Source organism: Gobius niger (assembly GCF_951799975.1).
Source record: "Gobius niger genome assembly, chromosome: 13".
Taxonomy (NCBI): domain Eukaryota; kingdom Metazoa; phylum Chordata; class Actinopteri; order Gobiiformes; family Gobiidae; genus Gobius; species Gobius niger.
Genome location: NC_136864.1, coordinates 28,249,302 through 28,274,329, shown reverse-complemented (window position 1 = coordinate 28,274,329; position 25,028 = coordinate 28,249,302). Strand labels below are relative to the sequence as shown.

The 25,028-nt window shown below is 40.9% G+C and overlaps 1 protein-coding gene and 1 long non-coding RNA gene across 4 annotated transcripts in view; one reads left to right on the top strand and one right to left on the bottom strand.

Moving 5' to 3' along the window:
• LOC306973284 overlaps positions 1–25,028 on the bottom strand; it is a 547,876-nt gene that overhangs the window by 389,336 nt on the left and 133,512 nt on the right. The gene's annotated exons all lie outside the window — the stretch shown is intronic.
• LOC306973255 (CMP-N-acetylneuraminate-beta-1,4-galactoside alpha-2,3-sialyltransferase-like) overlaps positions 1–25,028 on the top strand; it is a 133,866-nt gene that overhangs the window by 23,412 nt on the left and 85,426 nt on the right. Inside the window, exons 3-6 of one of the 3 annotated variants that reach the window (XM_079570162.1) lie at positions 9,665–9,751; positions 10,205–10,246; positions 16,713–16,755; positions 22,191–22,283. In XM_079570162.1, the coding sequence (XP_079426288.1) occupies positions 9,665–9,751; positions 10,205–10,246; positions 16,713–16,755; positions 22,191–22,283 (265 nt within the window). The remainder of the gene's footprint in view (positions 1–9,664; positions 9,752–10,204; positions 10,247–16,712; positions 16,756–22,190; positions 22,284–25,028) is intronic. The other 2 variants (XM_079570163.1, XM_079570164.1) reach the window with 2 other exon arrangements.

The window sequence follows — 25,028 nt, the reverse complement described above, 5'->3', positions numbered from 1 at the left end:
AATTTAGAAATTACAAACTCAAACACACAATGAGTGTTTTTGTAAAAATCTCATGTCAGCTAAGAAATTGTTAATATAGTTTTAATTAATGAGTGGCCGCATGTCAGCCCCACTGTGGCGATTACGCTCTGGTGTGGAGCAGATCATTGGTCAATAGCGGCGGGCACTTATTTTTGCCCAGATGTAGTGACTGAAGTTTGCTCAGACTCTTGGAGACATGTCAATTTACGGCAGATATTTGTTGCATCCGATGCCCTTCCAATTGCGACCAGCCACTGAAAATAGACTTGATCACGGAAACATACCAATAAAACATCAAAATAGCCACTTATGTTTTACCTTTCTGTATATGTTTCACTCTTTAGTGAACAGATTTAGGGCTTGACTTCTTGCAATGGTAAAGCTCCACATTTCTTCTCTGAAATAAATGTTGATATTGACATATACATTGATAACAATTGACAGATACTCAATGAGATGTTTGTCCAAAAAGTACAGCCCAAGTGTCGTCAAGTTAGTATAATAGAAAATAAGCCATATTGATGCACAACTTAATGTTCACACTGAGGTATTCTAGTTCTGTTGTGTGCAGATGTACAGGAAGTGGTGCAGAAGTACAATAAATCTCTTTTATGACCTATGATTACAATCGTTTCAAAGAATGTGTAGTATGGTCTGCTTGACTCGATGCCCAGTGTGGCAAAGCTCATTTTCTTTTTTCTTTTTGAAATCCTAGGACATGCTCTGACAACGCGCTAAGCCTGAGCTGTTGTACTTGCATTTCCAGCTCAGATTCTTGAAGCACTGCCTTCTGTCATCCTCCTGCTCCAGATGTTTGCCTCTGACGGGGATCAAAGCTGAGCGCCGTCGAGCATGTGGCTGGTCAGTGGCTGTGACCCTCGTACAGCTGAACGGATAAAAAAAAAAAGAAAACGGTGTAAATCCTCTCCATCACCGCCGCGATAACTTTACTGTGGACAAGGGGCCACCCTGTCTGGTGCCTTTAGCCTGCAGCCAGCTGTGTAATTGTGGTTTGATTTTTTTTTTTTGGGTAGTTATAGCGCTGAGCTGTAGTTGAGCAGATTTTTGATTCATAAAAAATTCAGACTTGGGATGGTTCTAACAAGCCCCGCTCTGTGTAACACCGGTTTGAAACATCTGCTTTCGTGCAAATTCACCAGATGGAAATGAGCACGGATCAGCCTTAGTAGTGTTTCCTTGTAACTGGAGGACAAAACAAACAGAACCGTATGCTCTTAGTCAGAGTTTTCAGTCATGGACAAAAGTTCTTAAGCAGTCATCTGTGCTTTGTAGTTTAAGTGGTACAACACACTTTTGTCACGGTATTGCGATACAGTGGGATTCAAGGAATAGAAAAAGAAAGTTGAATGAAAACTGATTTAATTTTCTGACCTCCACAAAGACGGTGTAGTTATTTTGTCTCGATAAAGTCCTTCTTTCTTGTTGCTATGTTGCTGCTAGCTCTTGTAGCCCATGCTAATCGTTTTGAAGTCCTGGTCGACAATTAAACCAACATTTTAAGTTTTTAGTGGAATCTTTTACAATTGGTCTAAGACGCATTGAGTTGCCTTGTGTACGAAATGCACGGTTTAAATAAACCTTGCCTTGTCTCATCTTCCGTGTTCAAAGAAACAAAAGAACAAATGTTGATTGTACATTGTTTGTCCCCCCTCGGTTTTGTGGAGTGATTGGCGATAGTCATAAGTCCCGCCTTTTGTTTGAAGCTGCTTCACCCGGCTTTGTGTCCAGACTAGTCTCCTGTTCTGAATAAAAAGAGGAGAGTAGTTTGGCTGGTCAGACATGTTCCATATGTTTTCCACATCGATTAAGCGTGGACATTTTGCTGCACCAATATCTTAGGCTGGCAGCTAGACGATCATTAGCCATTGTCGACGATTCCTGGTTGAGAGGTGTCTGCAAAGCCTACCAAGAACAGATGACTGCTTAAGTATTTTTGTTTACAATTGAATTGATGTAAAACTAGCAGTGAATACTTGGGGTTTTTGTGGTTATATTTCTGAAAGGTTTGTCAATTCTGTCGGATGGAGCCTCTTTGTTGTAACATTTCCAACTTTAAAGCCCAAATTGATCAAAAATTGACATTGTTTTGTAAGGAAAAATCAAATATTATTATATAAAAAAGAAAGAATTGGCATTTGCATAAAGCTTTTTGCTAAAATACCTGTTTCCCTGATGTTGAATAGAGCTATATGCAGAAACTCTCGAAGCGTCACAGTCGGCCTAGTTTCTACCTTATGTACAATGGCTTTGTATCTATTATTAAATCGCGTTTTAGTTCTTTTGTGACATGAATCTGGGCTCACAATGCTGGCAATAAAAGGCACTCACGTGGTGCGGGAGCGATGGCATCGTCCGAGCTGAACAGTTAAAGGAATAGGCCACCGTTTTTACATATTAAGATATGTTCTTACCTCACTTTAGACGTGTTAATATATCCCCGTCTGGTCTTTGTCCGTGCGCTCTGCCAGGCAAACGGAGCACATACGCAGCCTCTCCCATATGTCACATAGCTCCGAAAAAGCTCACGATAGAAGCTACCAAGCTCTTCCACGTGTTCCCTATTTAAATAAAGTTACGTGAAGTGTTTTCATGCGAAGTATATTTACACAGAAATGTAACATGTCAATTTTAGAAGCAAATAAAAAGGGGGACTATATTGTGAGGCGTAATGATACGAGGAGCAAAACGTCCGCGCAGTAACTCTTAAAGACTTCCCCCGCTCACTTCCGTCAATAACCTTTAGGAGTTACTGCGCGGACGTTTTACTCCTCGTATCATTACGCCTCACAATATAGTCCCCCTTTTTATTTGCTTCTAAAATCGACATGCTACATTTCTGTGTAAATATACTTCGCATGAAAACACTTCACGTAACTTTATTTAAATAGGGAACACGTGGAAGAGCTTGGTAGCTTCTATCGTGAGCTTTTTCGGAGCTATGTGACATGTGGGAGAGGCTGCGTATGTGCTCCGTTTGCGTGACAGAGCGCACGGACAAAGACCAGACGGGGATATATTAACTCGGCTAAAGTGAGGTAAGAACATATTTTAGTATGTAAAAACGGTGGCCTATTCCTTTAAGATTGTAATTCTAATACATTCTAATACATCCACAGATCAGAGCTCGCAGAGGCCAGGATGCGAGCGCAGAGGCGGCAGGAAAGATCAAGTGCGCACTGTACGAGAGCCTATTTTTAGGAGCAAGAGGTTTCCATGCAGCTCATTGACAAGTTCCCGCTGCGAGGAGATGAGGAATGGGGGACGTTTGACACAAAAGAAAAAGAAAAGCGTGAAAGAAAGGGGAAAGAATAAAAGATATTAACTGCTTTCATTACGGGACTCCTTGAAGGCGCTTGAACTTGAAATTCATTTATGAATTAATGCTCTGACAAATGAATGCCGATATGGAGCTTAAGATTCCCACTCACTTTAAAATCCCCTTTCGCTTCGAGAGTCAATTTCCCATTTGTTTTCCCGATAGACTTCCCACATAATTTCAAGCATTTGGAATTTAGGTCAGTGCTACCACATAGCCGATTAATCACTGTTGTGCCTTTCAACTCATAATGTATGTTTTTTTTAAAAGTCTATCGGAAATAACAAATAAATCTTGGGTGCAAAACGCTCTAGATGGACTCTCAAAACATTTTAAGATGGGAAATTATGCCCCCTATTCTCATTTATTTCTTGTTGGCTGGTTTGGTTGCTCAAATGAATTGGACTCTGATAGCTTTCATTCTTGACTAACGGGCAACATCACGTCATTAGTCCACCATTATAAATGCATTAGCCATTTCCGTCTCCTCAGACTCTTTACACATGAACAGGATTACATTTCAGATGTCTGCGGTTCCCCGTTGTCTAATACTTATAATAGCAATAAAAGATCTTGCATCATTGACTTTATGACTAGGGCTGGGTACCGTTAAACAGTACCTACAGTACCGAAAAGCTCCAGGCGGGGGCGGTATCGAAAAACTAAAGTTCTTTCGGTTCTTTTTCTCTCTAGACCAGGGGTGTCAAACAGACGGCCCGAGATGATTTAATCTGGCCCACGCCCTGTCGAGCATAAACTCTATGTAAAGAAAAAAAAGTAAATCTCTTTCCCATTCCTGTGCTGAGTTATGATTTTTTAAAGAATAAGCAGAATGCTGATTCTAGCCACTAGGGGGCATTTGATTTAAAAAAAAGGAAAGAGTTCCCTACGTGTCCAGCAGAGGGCACTGACATAATAAGAGCTCAGCACATGAACAACACATTATATAGCCACGTGGTAAGTGGACAGTCTCAGCCCCAGGACGGCTGTGGCTTCAATAACAGCTTACCACCACTGAGTGTGGAGTGAATGAATAATGACTAAGTACTATATAGTACTTTGAGGAACTTGTGACACAGGCTTGTAAAAGTCAAGTTGGGGCTTTGACCAAATCACAGTTCAATATTTTTCATTTATTGGGAAAATTTTCTCTATTATATGCGGCCCGCGACCCACCGTGGGAGCTGAATTTCGGCCCGCGACCCAAAATGAGTTTGACACCCCTGCTCTAGACGTCAGTATATGACCTGTAGCTAGTCTGAACGATTGTGCAGATAATGAGCTGCTTTAGCGCATGGAGGCTGTTTATTTTAAAGCAAAGCAAAGCTATAACTTACTAGACTTTTGTAATAGAGATGGCAGAGCCGTGGTCTGCGGCAGGACTGAGCCAGGACTAAACCAGGACTTACACCGGTTGTAAAACCCAGAGTTAAACTTAAAAAGTTAAACCAGGACTGAATAATCATCATCCGTAAACTCTGGTCAATAATCATTTCCCTATATGCACGTCTGGGTCTGATCTCAGTGGCCGCGTTGCATCGGTTGAATTTCATCCTACCATTCAGCGAGCGGGGGAGGCGGGGCTTGTCGGTGACGTCAAGCATTTGCGCTGGATTTGCTGGTTGTAAGTTTGGCGGCGGATACAAACGTAATTGAAGCTCTTCAAATTGTTCTGGCCCCCAAGAGTTATGATGGCTTGCTTCACTCACTCGGGCGCATTACATTCATCACAACCAAACCAAACCTGACCTTTTAGCTTTGATACAGCGTCCACAAGAACTTAGAAAAAGCACCTGTGAATAGAAGTGAAACGTCCTGGTCTCCAAACCCAGTCCAGTCCACCATTTAAGCTTCACTGCGACTTCGGTATTACAATACAATTTGAAACAAAGGTACCTTGTCTAACCCAGCTAACCCTGGCGTTTTTACTGATAATCTAAATGAGCTAAAGTCATGCAGCCATATTGAATGATAGATGTTCCACACTAGGCCCTATGCTACAGTCCCCACAGCCGCAGCCTGTCTGACGTTATCTGCTAGTAACAGGAACATCACCTCGGGCTGTCGAATCAACACCTGCAGGCTGTGAAACCGACGCGCGTAACTAGCCAAGCACAGGAAACAACATGCGTTTCCATCGGCACCACTTTGCACAAGCTCATTTAAAAAAACAAACACACAAACAAATAGCTAATGCATTCGTTAACGCAAATGACTCGCATCGTATGTTTTGACCTCAAGAAAGAAGGTCACGGCGGCGCAGTCACCGGATCTGAGGAGTCGCACTGAGGTCACGCCACCAAGCGCGAAGCCCATGCTAATGAGCGCGCAGCGGGGAGGCTTGTAGCATAATGATGGCCTTAAATGAGTCATTTAGCGAAACCTTTCACCAAACTGCAACAACAACAGCAGCTGAAGGGCCTCGCTCCGGTCACGAAAACATCAAGCGTGTGTCCCCAGTAAGGCTTGAGTTCATTGTCAATCAGTTGGCTTTGGATTTATATTTTAAAGCCTAGTTGTCAAGTATTAGGCCAGATTTGTTCATACAGTATATTGTGAAAAAAAGAAAGAAGATACTAATGTGAATTTGACCTTTTACTGACCCTGTGGCTGCATGGGTTTTCATCATGGCGCCCTCTATGACGCTCAAGGACCATTTGTTTTTATGGTTGCACACACATTCTATACCAGGAACCCTAGAAAATCATTGACTGTGCGTGATGCCAGAACCAACGGTCGTTCCACAGCCTAAGAAGTGGTTTCCAATTCTTGTCTAGTCGGCACTTTGAAGAATACGATTAAATAGGACAGTGGCGTAGATGGCAGAGCGGGTCGTCTCATAGGGCTGCTCGATTATTGAAAAAAAAAAAAAATCACGATTATTTTTGTCATAATTGAAATCACGATTATTCAAACGATTATTTGTTGCCTTTAAAAAAAAGTCTATCTTTATTTTGTTTATTTATTAATCAAAACACTACACTACACTTTATGTTTTCTGGACAGTCAGAAAAGTACAAATGATTTCAAGTGCGCCTTGATTAAAGAGAGGTCCCTGTTTCACACCTGCCCCCTGCTGGCCAGCCCTCACACCTGCGCAAGTAAACTGAGCAGCGCGGCCTGATGACATCATCACACAGCGCCCTTTGTTTTTATGTCAGACAAAAGCATGAGCCATGGCGCGTGAAAAGCGAAGGGAAAATGATCCCAGCGCAAGTCTGCTTTGCAAAAAAAAATGGCCAAAGGGAAAAAAAAAGAAGAAAAAAAAAAAAAATTATAATCGCTTTTTTGCGATTATGCTAATTTTGTAATCGTTTACTGTTGTAATCAAAATCGTAATCAAATTTCGATTAATTGCACAGCCCTATCGTCTCATGATCGGAAGGTCACGGGTTCGGATCCCGGCTCCTGCAGGTGCGCACCGTCGTGGTGTCCTTGGGAAAGACACGTCACCCCCCCTTGCCTCCAGTGTCTGCGTACATTGGTGTGTGAGTGAGAGTGTGGGTGAGTGGTTCCTTGATGTAAAGCACTTTGGGTAAAAGAGCTATATATACAGTATGTTGAGACCATTTACCATTTAGACAAGTGTCACTGTGATGCTAATGAGACACATGTCGGCTCGACCGTTCTTCAGTGACGACGAGCCAGACGAGGGGAAAAGTCTTTTCAGATCCAGGAGCACATGTTTTTTGTTTGTGGTTTCCGCCCACTTGTTGCAGCCTGAGCAGGATTAACGGCGGAGTTTATTTATTTGTCTGTTTGATCGGTCGGGCATGTTAATGAAGACGTACAACGCACAAATAAACCAGCCGCATATATCAAAGTGTCTACGGCGTGGGCTAGGGTGCATCAAATTAACATGGTGAAATTTTAATTCCAAAATATCAATTTGGCTGGCATTGCATTTTGTTCCTGCGATTTAGGGGTACCAACTAACACATGAACCTCTGTAAAATATCAAAAAATGTGCAATTCTTTGTCTATTATCCAAAAGGTTGACCCAGAAAGGTAAAATAAGGTTACATTTTATACAGAAACATGTTCTATAGGGTAACTCAAGCAACATTAGTGTGTCTGTCCTTTGGGTAACTTTGGGAATTTCTTAGAATTGACCTTTCGAGATTCTTCATTTACAACAGCTCATAGACAAATGAATGGAGGGCAATGGGACATCCTGGCATGGCCTGTGAACCTTCCTTGTGGGTTGGACCCACACCAACATTTTAGTGTTTCTCGGTTGACTAGCCCGTGTCAAGTTTCTTTAAAATCTGTTTTATATGTTGTGTAATTCTGGTCCAAACACCTAATGGAAATCACGGACAGACGTGTTAGACCCAAAACAAAATGTTTTGGGCGCCATGTTGGAAGGGATGATGCTTCACATTTTTCTTTGTCATCGAATTGACCGAATTGATTTATTGTTACCATAGATGTAATATACCGTGGGTGTAACTTCCTGAAGGACTGGTGTGGACATGGCCCCACCAACTTTCTTCTATCAATTTCATTTGTCAATCATTTGTTCAGTCCCCACCAATATTTATTTATATTATTTATTAACTCTGAGTGATCTTCTTGAACGCCGACTGTACCAAGTGAATTTCTCCTTTGTGAGATCAATAAAGGATTATCTTATCTTATCTTATCTTATCTTATCTTATCTTATCTTATCTTATTTCACACCTTTCTGGGTATTTACATAGTAGACAGTAACTCGAGTGACAGCGGCTGGGCAGAGTTCAGAGCGTCTTGGAGTCGATGATGTGCGAGTGTTTTCAAGCCCCGCTGCTCCCACTGTGATGTGAGGGGCGTCGGGGACATGTCTTCTCATTGTGCGATCTTTCACAAAAGCTCAGCACTGATAGGGGCATGTTTTGCTCGGAAAGAGGACGGTCAGCTTGTTTCGTGTTAATTGGGGGAAATATTTGTCTGTCTCACAATGAAATGTTAGTTTTTGAGGTTTTAATTGTGCGGAAGTATCAAAAAGTACCATCTCCATTTCAACAAGAAGCCTGTGGGGCCACCGAAAATGGGTCTGAGGGCTGCATTTGGCCCCTGGGCATTTGCGCCATCTGCATAGCTACAGTTAGCATTAAATCTGTTTTTAATGGGGAAAAGGGGCAAACGTGTTCATAGACACTCAAGACTTTTATCCTTTGCATAGACCCACCCCGGGCTCTGCTTGACAGACGAGGAGCGTCTCGGCGAGAGTGAGGGGTCAGAGTGAGGGGAGAGTAAGTGCAGGCCGCAGAGCTTGGGAGGACTTGGGTCACTGCACTCGAATAAACTTTTTTTTCCGTTGAGAGATTAGATAAAGGTTAATGAACTGCTGAACTAATGACACACAAACTTCCTCCAAAAGAAAATTCAACATCCATTTCATTTTCAGACATGAGGGGGCAGTACACACACGGTTTTAGATGTTTTTTCCTTTAAAGCAGTACTAAGTAACTCTTCCCCCTAGAGGCCATAAACGCAACTGCAGGTGTAGTAGCAAGTTAATTTATTAATTGTCTTGGAGAGTAAATACGACGCTGACAGGAAAGGTGAAGGGAGAGAGGGTTACTGTGCATCCAATTATACAACGGAAATATTTTTTTTCCACCTAAACTTGGCTGTAAATACTGTTTAAAGTGACGTTAGCCCGCAGTTAGCTTTGCCCGTTAGCATGTTAGCTTCTTCTTCGTGATTCCATTAGTGTGTATTGCTTTCTCCGCACCGGTGGCAGTCAAGTTGCAAACATGGTTTTCTGGCCAGAGACACCAGGGGGAGATGAAAGACCCTCCAATCATCCCATAAACACTTGTATTACCCTCACAGGGACTACGGAAAGGATTTATTAAGGTAAACACGTTACTTAGTACTGCTTTAACTATACAAATCCAAAAATATACAAGTTTACACTAAAATGACAAAGAATAAGTGGGAACAGCAGGTCATACTCTGAAATCATCAGATGTGCAGTTTATCAGCAGCTTAAGTTGGTCTGATCTTTAATGGCACTTTAAGTCTGTTTTTAAAGCCCCACATGTATGATACATCCCCTTTAAGACTGAGGATATCATAGAGTTTTTCCTCATCTGGGCGAAGTTTGCTGAACTGAGCTCATTGCCTCGAAATAGAGCTGCTTGCGATTTACGTTTTGCTTTGTCCCAGTGCACTTTTTCGTGGCTTGCTTGTCGCTTCCCGCTGCTGTTCTGAATTCTCAAAAAGATTTCAAAAAAAAAAAGAAAGATATATATTTTGGTCGGTTCCACAGATCACCACTGGTTTTATTTCGAATGTTCATAACCTTTTTGTTTCCAGAAAAAATGGCAGCGCCCACAAGGATAGCTTCAACTACTAGAGCTTCTACTACTTCTACTAAAAGTCCAGATGTCAAACCCATCGCAGGTAGCATTTCAGGCACCCTGTTTACCCTTCTGCCGCCCGTCCCGGAGTGCTCCGAAGCCCCCCTTTTTTATTTATTGAGGTGTTCTCCTATGGTGAAGAAATAATCCGCTAACCGCACACAGTTTCTCTACAATTTTGCCTCCTTAATCCAGCTTGTACTTTCGCACGAAACTCTCAGGGTCTGTATTAGGCTTCAGAGAGTGCTTTCGACACTGTTGCCGGCACGCTAATCTCACTAGGGGCTTTCCTCCCCGCCACCAAGTTAATTTTCCACTCTAATAGCTTTTGTCTCAGAACCAAAAACCTGAGACGCGGTGTTTCTGATTTAGCAATGTGGGATTTTACGGTGATTTGAAGCCCTCGGGTGACTCCTCCTTTCACTGCTCAGTGCTTGTTGGCGAAGGTTGCTAACGGATGCTAACGCTGCTCACCCGATCGTTTTGTTTCTTGCAGAGATGGATTCGGACACCACCGCGGGACGAATAGTAGACTCAGGTACAAACAGCCCCCGCCCCGTTCAGCGAGACCGATCCTCCAGTCCAGTGGCAGGTTTTCAGGGCAGTCTTTTCCCTATCTCTGCAAACCATTGAAGTGTCGACATATTAGGCTACGTTCACGTGCCAGAGACCATCGATGACTGAGTGGTTCTCAACGTGGGCCCAGTCCCAGTGTAGTAATTTGGTCCAATTTAGGTCTGATTCTAGCCCTTTTGGCCTGATTTGGCAAATATAAAAAAAATGACAAAAAAAATCATTAAAAGATGACAAACAATAATTTAAGAAAATGACAAAAAACTAAAAATCAACAAAAAATTAAGAAAAAAAATCAACAAAAAGATAACAAAAAATCAACAAAAAAAATGATTATAAAAAACTAAAAATCAACAAGACAAAATCAACAAAAGAGTGACAAAAAACAAACGACCCAAATAAAAAATGACCAAAAATTATTCAAAAACACAATAAAAAAGCGTCAAAAAAACCAACAAAAAAGCGATGGGCATTTTTGCATACCTGATCAATTATTGATTTGCCGAGGTTTGAGAACCAGTGGATAAAGACCCAAGAATAAAACTATACAGGTATATTTTTAACCCTCATTTAAGCAGGAAAACAATCGTTTCCAAGGTCTACAGTACACATAAATGAACTATAAAGTGACATTACCCTCTTAATCCCTGTCTTAAGCCTGAACCAACCAAATTTTATCCAGTTAGGCTTTACCCAAGTCTAAAAGCTTCTTGAACAAAAAAAACGATGAAAACACTGCACAAACACTTAAAAATGTGACATAATGCACCGATGCCAGTATCAGGCTGATACCATATGCTTGTACTCATACTCGTACTCTCCGCTGAGGAGAGAAAATGGCAGCAAACTGTCGAATTCTTTATTGTAAATACAATATTCCACATAGAGCCACTTTATTACAGACGACACTCCCTAAATCAGAGTCTGTGCTGGATTTAACCAGAGCGTAATGTTGTTAGTGCTGCAGTGTGGAGTCTGCAGTGTTTACAACATACAAGCTAACGTTGCTAACTAGCCGCTAACTCACGGCCAACAGTTTTGGCGATTCTTATGCCGTTTTATGCCCAGGGGCTTAATTATCTGAAAAACTAACCTAGCGACTAAAAAGTCCTCCAAAAATACAAAATAAAGAGATACTGCATTGTCCATATTGAGCGAAAATGAGCTGCAGCAAAACAATCAAAATGCTGAAGCTACTGTTACTACAAACACACGAGAAAATCCACACAGAGCTGAAGTAAAGGAGAAAAGAGACCCTTTAGCTGCAGTAATAAGTAACAATCTCAAAACTATTGTTAAATAAAAATACATAAATTAATAAAGCACAAGCATTGAGGAGCTTTTATACATCAGCTGTTCTGTCTAGGATGGACAGTGCAATAAAAAAAAAATGATATTGAAACAAATAAATAAAATGGCATCTGTACAATTCTAATATAACTTCTCTTAAAAGTGTCGCCTACTTTACTCAAGGAAATGTAAATGAGTGAATTAACTAATTACTCACCAATCTGTTGTGAAAAAGTCTATTAACCGTCTATTCACTTCAAAAAGTCTGTTGAAGAAAATCCCTTGTACTCGTATCGGTATTCGGTATCGGCAAGTACTCAAATCAAAGTACTCGTATCAGTTTTAGAAAAAGTGGCATCGGTGCATCCCTACAAAAAAGCGATAACACTAAAAAAACCAAAAAGTGCTTTCAAAAGAGGTGTTACACTGGCCTATAGGCTGCAAACTCCAGTCGAGAAGCTTTTAAGATTTTGGTAAAGCCGAACTGTAGAAAATGTGCTCAGTTAAAGCCGGGGGTAAGAGGTTAAAGAACCAATAGAGAAGATCCAGGTTCTGTAAATGCGAACAGATTAGAAAGTGCTGTATTCATTCTCAAATTTTAAATGTATTCGTTTACTGTTATTGCCTTATGAATCAGACAAACGGGGCCCCCGACCTACACTTTTTTTCTGCTAGAAACGGCCCTGGCAAATTTTTTTCTCGGCCTTGGCTGCTTGTGGCTCGACACCGAGTGATCGTCCTTATCTCCAGATGCTACAAAAATAGAACAATGGATTCCTTTTCAGATCCGACGCGTGATCGTTTGAACTGGCAGCCCGTTGCGTAACCGTCACATCTCTGCGCACCTGGATTTCTAATGAATTACATTTCAAAAGTAATGAATCAATGCAGTACAATGGTCTTGTTAATTTGTAGTTAATAGAAACTAATTATGTTCTTTCAAAGCCCCTTCGTCCAACAAAGAATTGTTTTAATCCACGTTTCTGTCACTGGAAATGCTTTGTTCGCTAAAGCCCCTTATTGATTGAACGTGTCACTCTGGTGCTTTGACCTTTCGTCCACCAGCTACGAAACACGCGCTTTAGATAAAGGTAAAATCCATCAGTCTGGACAGATTGAGAGAAGGGCATGTCATGCAAAATCGAGTCAGGTAGTTTTCCACTTCACACAGCTTTGAGGGATCTTGTTCCTCCAGTTTGGCCTTACCCGAATCAGGAAGCTTCTTGAAAAATGGCAACAAAAGAAAAATGACAAAAACGGAACGAGAAAGCCACAAAAGAGCAACAGAAAAGACAAAAAAAGCGATGAAAATAACAACAAAAAATGACACAAAATCAACAGAAAAACAATAAAATGACAAAAAATCAACAAAGATGACAAAAATGACAAAAAAATCAACAAAAATTACAACAAAATCAACAAAAAAAATTACCAAAAAAATCAACAAAAAGCCAACAATAAAATGACTAAAACTACACAAAAAATGACTAAAAAAATCAACAAAAATGACAATAATGACAAAAAATCAACAAAAATACAACAAAAAAATCAACAGAAAAATGACCAAAAAAATCAACAAAAATTATAAGAAAATCAACAAAAAGCCAACAATAAAATGACTAAAACTCCACAAAAAGTGACAAAAAAAAATCAACCAAAAATTACAAAAATGACAATAAATCAACAAAAATACAACAAAAAAATTACAAAAAATTACAAAGAAATCAACAAAAATTACAACAAAATCAACACAAAAAATATTAAAAAATCAACAAAAAGCCAACAATAAAATGACTAAAACTCAACAAAAAATTACTAAAAAAATCAACCAAAAATGACAATAAATCAACAAAAATACAACAAAAAATCAACAAAAAATTACGAAGAAATCAACAAAAATTACGAAGAAATCAACAAAAATTACAACAAAATCAACACAAAAATTAAAAAAAACAATCAACAAAAAGCCAACAATAAAATGACTAAAACTCAACAAAAAAATTACAAAAATGACAATTAATCAACAAAAATACAACAAAAAAATGACAAAAAAAGAATAAACAGACAATAAACACAACAAAAAAAATCAACAAAAGAACAAAAAAACAACAACAAAAGAATGACAAAAATAGCAATGAGAATTTTTGCACCCCCCCAACCCCCCCCCCAAAAAAAACGCATGTCCAGCATTTTAATGGTTTGCAGAAAAATCCGACCTAACTCCAAAATTGAGAGTAAAGCTTTCACTGATCTGATGTAAAACCACAGACTGCTTCGAATTCGGTTTGAAGCTTTACTCACCCATTTCCAAAAGTCACATTTCCTAAAGTACAACGGGGCTCAGCGATCGTCCGTGTGAACACCCTGCTCAACACTGCCCTCTGCTGCGTGCCGGTGTACAGTGCTGCTAGGTAGTTGTAAGTAGCGCGGGCAACCAGCAGAGGGCGCCACTCGACAAGATTCCTCCTCGTTCCATGTGTCTGTGGCTGTATTTTTTTGCGGCTTATTTACTGGCAGCTGTTGATCCTATAACCCTAACCAGCCTCACGCTTCTCACCATCTTCCCTCTCTCCTCTTCCTCCTCCTCCTCCTCCTCCTCCTCCTCTAGCTTCTCTGTGAGGACCGCCGCAGGAAATGCTTCCGACTCTACATCCGAGCTGCTTATATGACTGCGTTTCTATGATGCACAGAGAAACTATTGCTCCACGCTCTCTCTGTTTCCCAGGATGTCCAAGGAAACGCACTGGGAGGTCAGGTTTGGTCAGGGGCAAAATGTGCAAAAGGGGCGGGACCCTTTGGCATTTTGTACTGTTCGGGTCCAGGGCATTAAAAAGCACTAAATTAGATTCCAACTGGCATTAAATCTATATTTCTAAAAAAAACCTCAAAGATACGATAAAAGAATAAAGGTCGGAACACATACGACTGCAGTTCTGCTCAAAAGTTGCGTGTAGTATCCAGTATGCCTCTGAATACTGATATTTGCAATACTTAAAAAATTTATATGTAAAGATTTTCCAGTTAGGTGTAAAAAAAGAAATGTTTTGGGGCTTGACCTCTTCTTAACCTCTTGACCCCCGCCTTGACCAAGCACATTTTCTAATCTAAAAGCTCCTTGACCGGAGAGTTCACAGCCTATAGGCCAGAATAACGCCTCATTTGAAAGCTAAGACCTACAAAACTCATCTAAGATTTTTCTTGCGTTGTCGTCACTTTTTTGCCCAGTCTCACTGCGCCCAGCTTTACTCGCAGGATTAATAACTGATAAATAAACAAACTAGGGCTGCCACGATTTTTTAGTAATCGATTAATATATCGATTATTTTTATGATGAATCGATTAATCGCTTGTATTTTTTATTTATTTTATTTTTTATCACATGTAGCTAAAGTGGCGCTGCTTGAGGATGTGTTGATGGAGTAAACTAAAGGGCAATGTTTGTTGGAGGATCTATTCATGAAATTTGCAGTGTACAAAACACTACAGACCCAAACCATAAAAACAAAGTAGGTCTTCATCAGAAATACTACATTTTTTATGTCATTTTTGCTCCATTTAAGTCTGTGTGAACCAGAAAACGATTAATCGATCACTTAAATAGTTGTCGACTGTTTCAATAATCTATTAGTCGTTTCAGCCCTAAAACAAAGCTAATACACGTCTCCTGATCAGCCAAACTAAAAGATTTATTTATATAAATTATTATAAGATTATTTATTTTTTACAGTAGTTCATCAAAATGAAACATTTGGAAAGAAGACTTCATGTTTTCTGCTCCCAGCAAAGCTATAAGTCAGGTCTGAGGAGCTCACAGTTTTTAAAGCAGTACTAAGTAACTTGTTTACCTTAATAAATCCTTTCCGTAGTCCCTGTGGGGGTAATACAAGTGTTTATGGGATGATTGGAGGGTCCTTCATCGCCCCCTGGTGTCTCTGGACAGAAAACCATGTTTGCAACTTGACTGCCACCGGTCCGGAGAAAGCAATACACACTAATGGAATCACGAAGAAGAAGCTAACAGGCTAACGGGCAAAGCTAACTGCGGGCTAACGTCACTTTAAACAGTATTTACAGCCAAGTTTGAGTGAAAAAAAATATTTCCATTGTATAATTGGATGCACAGTAACCCTCTCTCCCTTTGCCTTTCCTGTCAGCGTAGTATTTACTCTCCAAGACAATTAATAAGTTAAAAAATCGTAAGTTGCTACGACACCTGCAGTTGCGCTTATGGCCTCTAGGGGGAAGAGTTACTTAGTACTGCTTTAACAATAAAAACTTCCACAATTAAATTATATTTTGTACCGTGTTTTAGCCTTTGTATTGGGAAAAATATGAAGCCACATCGCGCAACATTTCACCCAATAAATAATATGTATTTTTACTGCCCAAAACCCCAATTCAAATTTGCCTATTGACCTCCTGCCACAATAGTATTTTCTGTGTGGAGCTGCTCATTAGGAACATGTTCTGTACAATATGATCCAAAATGTCACACATAAATACAGACATAACAGAAACATGCAAAAGGTAATCCTAAATGATTCTCAGTCCTGGTTTTAGCCTTGACAGACAACAGTAATAATACATAGTATGAATAAAATAATAATAAAACATACTTTTCAAAGTCAAATGAATGCAGAGATTCCCGAACCTTCAAACCTGACCCGCCCGCTGTTCTTTCTTGTGGACATCCCCCCCCCCCCCGATCTCACTTTTTCTTGACATTTCCATACAAATATAGCGACCTTTATTTCACTGTTTCACTAAAAAAATGTTCCGCTGTCACATGTTTTCTTTCTGCTTCTTCGACGAGCCTTTCCTTCCGAAGCTTTTCAGACACCTATCGGCCGCGATCACACTCATAGGTGATCGCTGTCTTCTTTTTCCTTCTCTTCCTTTTATTCGACCGTGCGCAGATGGCTGACTTTCTCCCCTCGTTGTCCCGCTTGTTCTAACGCTTCTCCTTTTGATTTTGACTTTTTACATTCCTTTTATGTTCCCTGTGAAAACCAGTGGAACAACTACAGCGACTGGGCTGATAGTTGCTTTTTATTCGGTCATGTGCTGCGGTCGCCTGGCGTTCCGTCGTTTGTAATAATAATAATGTGTCCTGTCCCTTTTGTTCTCTCTCTCTTTTGCAGTGTATGATAAACAGGGCTTTCTACTGCAACTGGACGCCAAATTGTGAGTATAAAGTTGGACCACGTCCTTGGGTTGATGTGTGCTGCATGCGTTTAAACTTGTGCTGTTCTGTTCTGTAATGATTCAGCAACTTTATGATGATATCGTGGAGAACTGAGGTCAACAAATAAAGAAATGATCTTAATAGCACAAACGCTGTTTAATATGCACACTGTTATTAAAGTATTCTGATAGAGGTTTTCCAATACAATACAAGTATCACTGCAAAGCCATATCGGGTCATATTGCAGCGCGATACATTGGCCCAGCACTATTAAGGCGAGACACGGCAGGCGAAAGTATTGACATTGACCATGCAGCTTTTTTAACAGTTTTCTCCGTTAACATCTTAGTTTTCATGTCAGAGTAGGGCTGCTCAATTATGCAGTAGAAACATTAATAATCATGATTATTCAAATGATTATTAGTTGCCTTTAAAAAGAAAATATATATCTATTTTTTTTATAAAATATAGACCAGTGTTTTTCAACCTTTATTGAGCCAAGGCACATTTTTTTCATTGAAAAAAATCATGAGGCACACCACCAGCAGAAAACAAGGCCGTGGGAACCCAGGGTGCTGAGGGGGCTGCAGCACCCCCTGGTGGATAGTTTGGGAACTGCAGGCCATATTAATAAATAGGAAAAAGCGTTTTTTGGGGTAAATTCTGTCCCTCAGCACCCCCTAACTAAAGTATCTTCCCACGGCTCTGGCAGAAAATGTTCTCATCAAAGTGTCTTGCTAGCCACAACGCCTCAATACATCACTAAATGTAAAAATTAACTACCTGATGTGGAAGAGTTTAATATGGTTACACTGCCGATCACTACACAGCACAGACACTCAAATGGTACATTATTTGTGGATAATAATGCATTTGTTAAAAAAACAAGGTGAAATTGGATAATATCCCAAGGCACACTAGACAATATCTCACGGCACACTAGTGTGCCATGGCACAGTGGTTGAAAAACAATGATATAGACTATGCAACATATTTTCTTTGGACAATAAAAAAAAGTCCAAGTTATATTAAATGTGCTTCCATTTCTAAACTGATCCTCACTTGCCCCCTGCTGGCCAGCCTTCACACCTGCCCAAGCAAACCAAGTTGCGCGGCCAGATGACATCATCACACAGCGCTGTTTGTCTTTGTCGGACCAAAGCATTGGTCAGTAGCACGTGAAATGCAATGGAAACCGAAAAAGAAATCCCAGTGGCATGATACGAGTTTGCTTTGAGCTCCGTTGATCTGCTCCTAAAGAGTTTCAGACACTTTTACACAACCAGCGCCTGTGCTACGTATAAAAAATATTATTATATTGTGATATATTGTTATTATTTCCGCAAAAAATTCAGCAGTTCATCACACTGCGCTGGTAGTTCAGCGGATCAGACGCGCTCCCAGAAACCGCCCAGGACGGGCTTTCAGCGCCTCAGATGGACAAGCGGGAGGGCATCCTTAATAATCGTTTTTTTCTCAGTTATGCCATTTTTGTAATTGCGTAGTGTAATAATCAAATCTTACCTTGTACGATGCTTCTTGTGATGTTTTGTGAGGCGGAGATAACCCGGAAGTAGCTACAACATCGCTTCGCAAAGCCGCCTTTCCCACGGGTATTCATTCACAAATATTGACGTATTTTACATCCATGTGTCCTGAAGGGTGCCCGAGATAATCCAAACATATCCAAATATAATCCAAATATGGTCATTTCCCTTCTGCGAGACGCCCGGTACAAAAGAGCAGAGAAATGTGTCGCGAATGCGCAGACGTTACAAAACAGTGGGGCTGGTTTTCTCAAAATTAGAACATAGCCACTGTCTTTCCAGTCTTGGGCTAAACAATAATAAGTTTTATTCAGAGAGTTTTTTTATATCCAATTCCCAGCCTGATTTATTCAGCTTTGAACCCAAAAAAAACATTAAAAACTAGACTTTTTACAGATTTTATTTCACTCATTAGTTTATTCAAAAGCTAAACTGAAAACTGAGAAAAAAAATTGCTACTAAAATGTCAATAAAACAAAACCATACATTTTAATCTGTGTCTATCCGTTATTTAGATTTCATCGCTGAAAATATAATTTTGGACATTTTTATGCACAAAATGCCTTATTTTTTATTTGAAAACATAAAATGACGAGTCTGTATTTTATTGTCACTATTTAATTCTCACAGACATTGTTTCAAATTAACTATTATACTTTCTGAAGACTGCTTAATGGGGCTTAATGGAATGTTTTACACACCAATATTAACAGAAAATATTGTTCTGCACTTAAAAATGTAAGATAATTGACTTTCTTTCAACTTAACTGTTCCGTAAAAGGAAATGTTTCATCTTTATTTATTACAAATTGCATCTCAGTCTCATCTCAGCTTCCCAATAAAAAAGCACACAATAAAAAATAAAAAACCATAGACCTTTGATTTCAGTACAGGTTATATTCTGCCTTTTTGTGACTAAGTTTTGCAACTTTTGCCAAATACTAAAACCAATACAAAATCCGACTGTGATACCATTACTCTGTCCGTCATGCACTGTGTCAAGAACGGTACCAAACCATTAGCCCGTTTCACCAGCTCCTCCTTCACACAAGTACAGTTTGATCAATGTTGAAACTGGAAACGTGGAGAAGTAAACTTTCAGCCAATTAATCTCGCTTGATTTTGTTAAATAAACACACAACTCCTCGCCGGGCCGCGCGGGGCCTGATAAATGCGCCCGTTTGATTGCACTTCATGAAAAATGTGTGCGAAATGAGCGCGGATTGAGGCGCAGTTTTTGCGGCGGCGTGGACTCCGCGGTCGGCAGCTGCAGTTTGTCAGGGGGGGAGAGAACCTGTTACCTCGGCCCGGGTCAGGCCGCTGACAGCCCGACGTGTGGGTCCTTCTGAAATGTGTACACGAACAGAAATTAGCTTGACACCCCTGCATTACAGAGCGCGTTTGCTAGCACCATGTTGACCTCGGAGTTATTTTATAATCTGGGAGGCGGAGAAGGAAATGATAGAACCAAACACATTTTCTCCAGTTTTAGATTTGGGTAAACTAAATCTAAAAGCTTGTTGAAAAAAGCGACAAATTAGTATGAAAAGTCAACAGCAAAGTGACAAAAAGCAACAAAAGAGCGACAAAAAAGTGATGAAAACATGAGGAAAAAACAACAAAAACATGACATTTACGAAAACATGTCACAAACACTTAAAAATGTATGGTCCTTCTGTATGGTCCTGATGGTGGGGAGCTGACGTTGCTGTAATACCGCCCCCTAGTGGTCAGGGGTGACTCCAAGAGGGCTCATTGATTCTAATGGGACTTCAAACGTCTCAAGAACGGCTTAAAAACATGCCTCCAAAGCGTTTTTCTTTTTCTAAAAATCGCTATGACCCATGTGACAACACTGGGGTAAGTGAAAAGATTTTTAACCACACTAGTTTTTGTTCATCAGTCCGAAATTTGAAGCATTTTCAGTACATTGACTGGCTCCTCTCTGTGGAGGCACCGCCCGCTCCTCGAGTGCAGGGCTTCCCGCCTTTTTGCCCTTTTAAGGAACAGGCTGCGTAGGAGGAGCCAGAGAGGCCATTATGGTTCACACAGGACTCGGGAACCTTTTTCAATTAATGGGGCTGAATGGGACCCGCTCATCTTTATTATATTATATCTATGGCGACAACGCAACAAAAAAAGTCATGATCAGTTTTGTAAGTTGGGGGGTAAGAGGTAAAAAATAAAATAAAAAAATCAACATTTGTGGCGAGACCGCATAATGACAATACTGAACAGAATATAACCGACAAGTGCTTTTTGAACCACTAATTTTCAAATAAAAAGTACAAGATGTGATCAAGATGCGTTAAAATTATTGCCATGTAGCTCTGAACGTTGCATAGCAGCATGACGCTAACTTCCGGGGGTAAATGACTGTGTCCGTTTTTATCTCAGAGAGAGTTAGTCGAGTCTCGTTGAAATGAAAGAATATTTGAAGAGCACATGATAGAAAACAACCTACTAGAAAATGTACACAGGACGTAAATACTTCACTGGGGAGATTTCTATGTGGTTCTGCAAGTCTTTTAGCCTTGAAGCTAAACGCTAATGCTAACAAAAGGTAAAATAGCACAGCAGTCTGAACTCATTTTCACGAAACACGCTCGGCCTAGCGGTTATTTAAGTTTTCCTCTGTTTTTAAAATCTTTTTTTAGTTTTAATTCACGTTAATATGTGGACAGGAAGTAGTCTTAACCCAACACGGGCCAACAGGAAGTTAGCCCCAAAACCATTACATGCATGGAGCCTTTTGACACGCTAGTTTGGAAACCACGGCATTAAGCTATGTGCGCATTTTGAGTTGGTTTGCAATATTTTGCCTAATGGATGAGATCTAAAAATAACTGACTGCGTATGTGTGTTGTCATTAGCCAATGTTTTAGTTGCTTTGTTGAGCTACAGAGCAAAAGCTACATTGTTCATTGGCTAATATAATCGGCATGGCATGCAATTAATGTAATTGTTTTAGAATTTCTGACATTGTGCCATTACATTAGTAACCTTTCATCTGCTTTTTTATCATACTGTCATCGTTTATTTTGCTTTATTTACTATTACTGCACCAAGCACGTAGCTTAGCATAGCAATAGCAAACATAGCAATTACGTTTATTGCAGTGATACCATAATGTTTAAATCTCTTGTGTAAAAAATGCAAACATCTCCCTCTTCCCTCTTAATGACTGCTATAAATTCTGCTCATTACTCCTCTTCAGAAATCACATAAAAGCACTTGTTGCGGTCGGAAAAGCGCTTCAGCAGCGTGAGGCCACTTTCTTTTCCAGTCTTCCATCGGGATAGCCGGCGGTCTCCTCATCCCACCCCGCAGCCGTCGCGTGTTTGGGGCGATTGGACCCGTCCCAACATCCCACGCTTAATGCAACTCACCCAAACATGACCGATGCGCCACTTTTATCTTCTCTGTTATTCATCAACACGGTGATATTGCAGTTGGCTAAAGTGTTACATGGGTGCCGAGTTTAGTGCGGGACGCCTATTAAGGCTAAACCTGGAAAAAAAAAAAAGAAGAGGAGGAGTACAAACAGGCTGCGCTAAAGCCCGCCAAGTCAGTCCTGGAATCACTATGTCTGCCTCCCCTCCTCTGTTTATTTTAACTGCATTCACGGCATGCATACGGTTATTAATGATGGAACTCATAATCGGGAGGCTACACTTTGAGGCAGTGATTATTTGAACAAGGCTCCTCTCCCTTTTCCGCAACCACACGCAGGTGAAAACGCCGAGTCCTAAAACCCACCAAGTTGCAAGTTGTTTGACAAACCTTTTGCGACGAAGCTATCCGTCTGCGTGATGGATATTATTGATAATTGCTTGTCGTGACGGTGCTGACAGATTCTCTCTTTGTTTTGTTTTTTGTCGGAACAGGCCTCCGGAGTTGATGTACAAGTACGGCAATCTGAGCGAAGGGGCGTGCAAGCCGGGATTCGCAGCAGCCAAGATGACCACCATCTACCCAAAGTGAGCAGCGTCATTTTCAGTCAATCCGTTCAAGGATCAAAGTTTTATTTTACGACAACGCTTATCAGACCAAAGTGTTTTGCATCAGAAACATACTTTTTTTTCTCGTTTAAACATTGGAAATTAAGGGAAAGCCATTGTTTCCTGTCTGATAGGTAGTTATGTAGAGAATTATGGGCAGAACCATCATTAGAGAGCCCAAGCAGGTAAAGCTGAAGATCATCTGCATATTAGTGCCAGAACTAGGGCTGCTCGATTATAGAAAAAATAATAATCACGATTATTTTAGTAATAATTGAAATCACGATTATTCAAACGATTATTTGTTGCCTTAAAAAAAAAAATATATATATTAATTCCTTTTTATTATTATTTAAAAAAAAACAACAACTATGGACTACATTTTCTTCGGACAATAAAAGCATTTTTTTTTTTTTTATATGTTCATGTTTCTAAACTAATACTATAGGGACACCTGCCCCCTGCTGGCCAGCCCTCACACCTGTCCAACAGAGCCGCGCGGCCTGATGACATCATCACACAGCGCTAATGTTTTTATGTCAAACCAAAGCCTGAGCCTTTAGCTCGTGAAACACGAAGGGAACAGAAACAATCATCACAGCAGAAATATTAAGAGTTTGCTTTGAGCTCCGTTGATCTGCTCCTGAAGAAGAGTTTTAGACTTTTCTACTAAACAAAACCAGGGCCTGAGCAAAGGATGTCGAGGCTTCTAAACAGCGGTTCTCCTTTCAGCACAAGGTGAGCTCTTAACAGAGGTGTTTTCTCAAGAGTTAGGTATAAAAAATATTAGTATGAAACTATTACAGTTCTGTCACGCTGCGCTGGTGTTTCAGCTGATCAGACGCGTCACACAAACCACGCAGGACGAGCGGGAGGGCATCCTTAATAATCGTTTGTTCTCGATTATGCTATTTCTGTGATCGTCTAGTGTAATAATCGAAATCGTAGTCGAATTTCGATTAATTGCAGAGCCCTTGCCAGAACGACACACTTTTATCACGATACTATGACTGAACAGAAGTGGGCCAAGGATGAAGCCTTGAGGCACCCCAGACGACAACAAAGCCACAGTGCAGGCTAAATTTATATACATATTTTTTTCCCCCCCCACATATGTGATCGATCTTTTCTTGACAATCTGAACCGACAATCTGAAATGTGACCCAGGCCAATTCCGTACTTTATGTGCTCCTAAATCCGATTCTTCCGGGCACGCAGGTCGCACTCACTCGACCCACACAGCGATACACTACAGATGTCATTCATTCTGCGTTTAGCAGGCAGGCGCAGCAGGGAAAACGACACCTCCTTATCAGTGGAATCGATGAATGAAGTCTGCCTCACCGCTGGACTCCACGCCAACACGTTTCTCTGCACAGACGTCGCTGTCACTGCCAATCACTGTCAAATTTGAGCGGGATGACAGCCTTCACTTTATCGCCTGTCCTCAATTCTAAGGTGTCTGCACATACATTTTTGGAATATTTGTTATAAAGGGCCACTTGTGTCCACTTTGTTTGGCTGTCAGTCTAAATCCTCTTGTTTTGATCACTTGTTGCCATCTCCCGTTGCCTTTGATGCTTCGTAGAATCGCTCGCGGCGAGATGAAGTCAGCGTCGAGGCTGACGTGGCCCGGAGGATTTTGAGTCCCACAACAGTATGACCTCCGCATTCCCCCTCCACCCTTCTGTCGTCTCTCAGTCGTCCTCTGCGCCACAAGAGCCCCTCTCTGTCCGATTAACGTGCCCGTCGCACAATCGATCTTTGTCCCTACGAAACCAACGCCCACTTCCTGGATGACTCATCTACTTCCTGCTTCGATCCTCTCGACTGAAGGCAGCCCCTCTTTTGCTGTCATCTTTATTCTGATGTATAGAGCATTGTTTGTTTGCGGCAGTAGCGTGCGTGGTGGAAGTAGTATCTTGCGTTCGTTTTCGTACATAATTAGCCATGTGTTTTTGGGCTTGGCCTCACTGTTGTTTTCACACACCCCGTGGTATCGGACTGGTACTCGGCAACAACTGTGAGCCTCGGTATTGGATCAGATTGGGGGGGGGGGGGGGGGATCTATTAGAACAGCATGACTATGAGCTGAGCAGCTGGCTGTAAATTGCCCTGTACCTCACCGGGCTGTGTGTGTTAACCATGTCCTCCTGTAATGAGGCTGTAATCAGCTGCACGTGTCTGATCAAAGAGTCCCGACAGGAGCTGTGATTACAACCACCTTAGACCAGTCCAGCCAGGTCAATCTGCACAATTACAGCAGCCGTGGGCGTCTGTCCGGGAGCAGTAGTGCAAGTGCTAAGGCAAGGACCTGATGTCTTTAGAAAATGATGACGTTCTCTATTTGTACATTTTTCTTGTGGATGCTTTGAATGAAAATGCTCCATTGCCTAGAATGTGTTTTGCTGCAACCAACTTCACTGATCAAGTTAACAGTTTGGTCATCATGAATCATACCGGCAAATCTCTTGTCCTTAGACATTAGACTAAACATGGACTGGGAAGGCTCTGCAGACGATAAAAACTCTAAAAATCACAGAGAAGCTAATGATTATAGGTGCATTATGGAACTTTTGATGCAAAAAAAAGTTAAAGGAACAGGCCACCGTTTCTCAATACTAAGATATGTTCTTTTTGTCTTTGTGCGTGCCCGTGGAAGAGCATCGTCGCTTCTTGCTTCACCATGTTTGGAGCTATAAGAATATACTTCGAGAGGCCAAA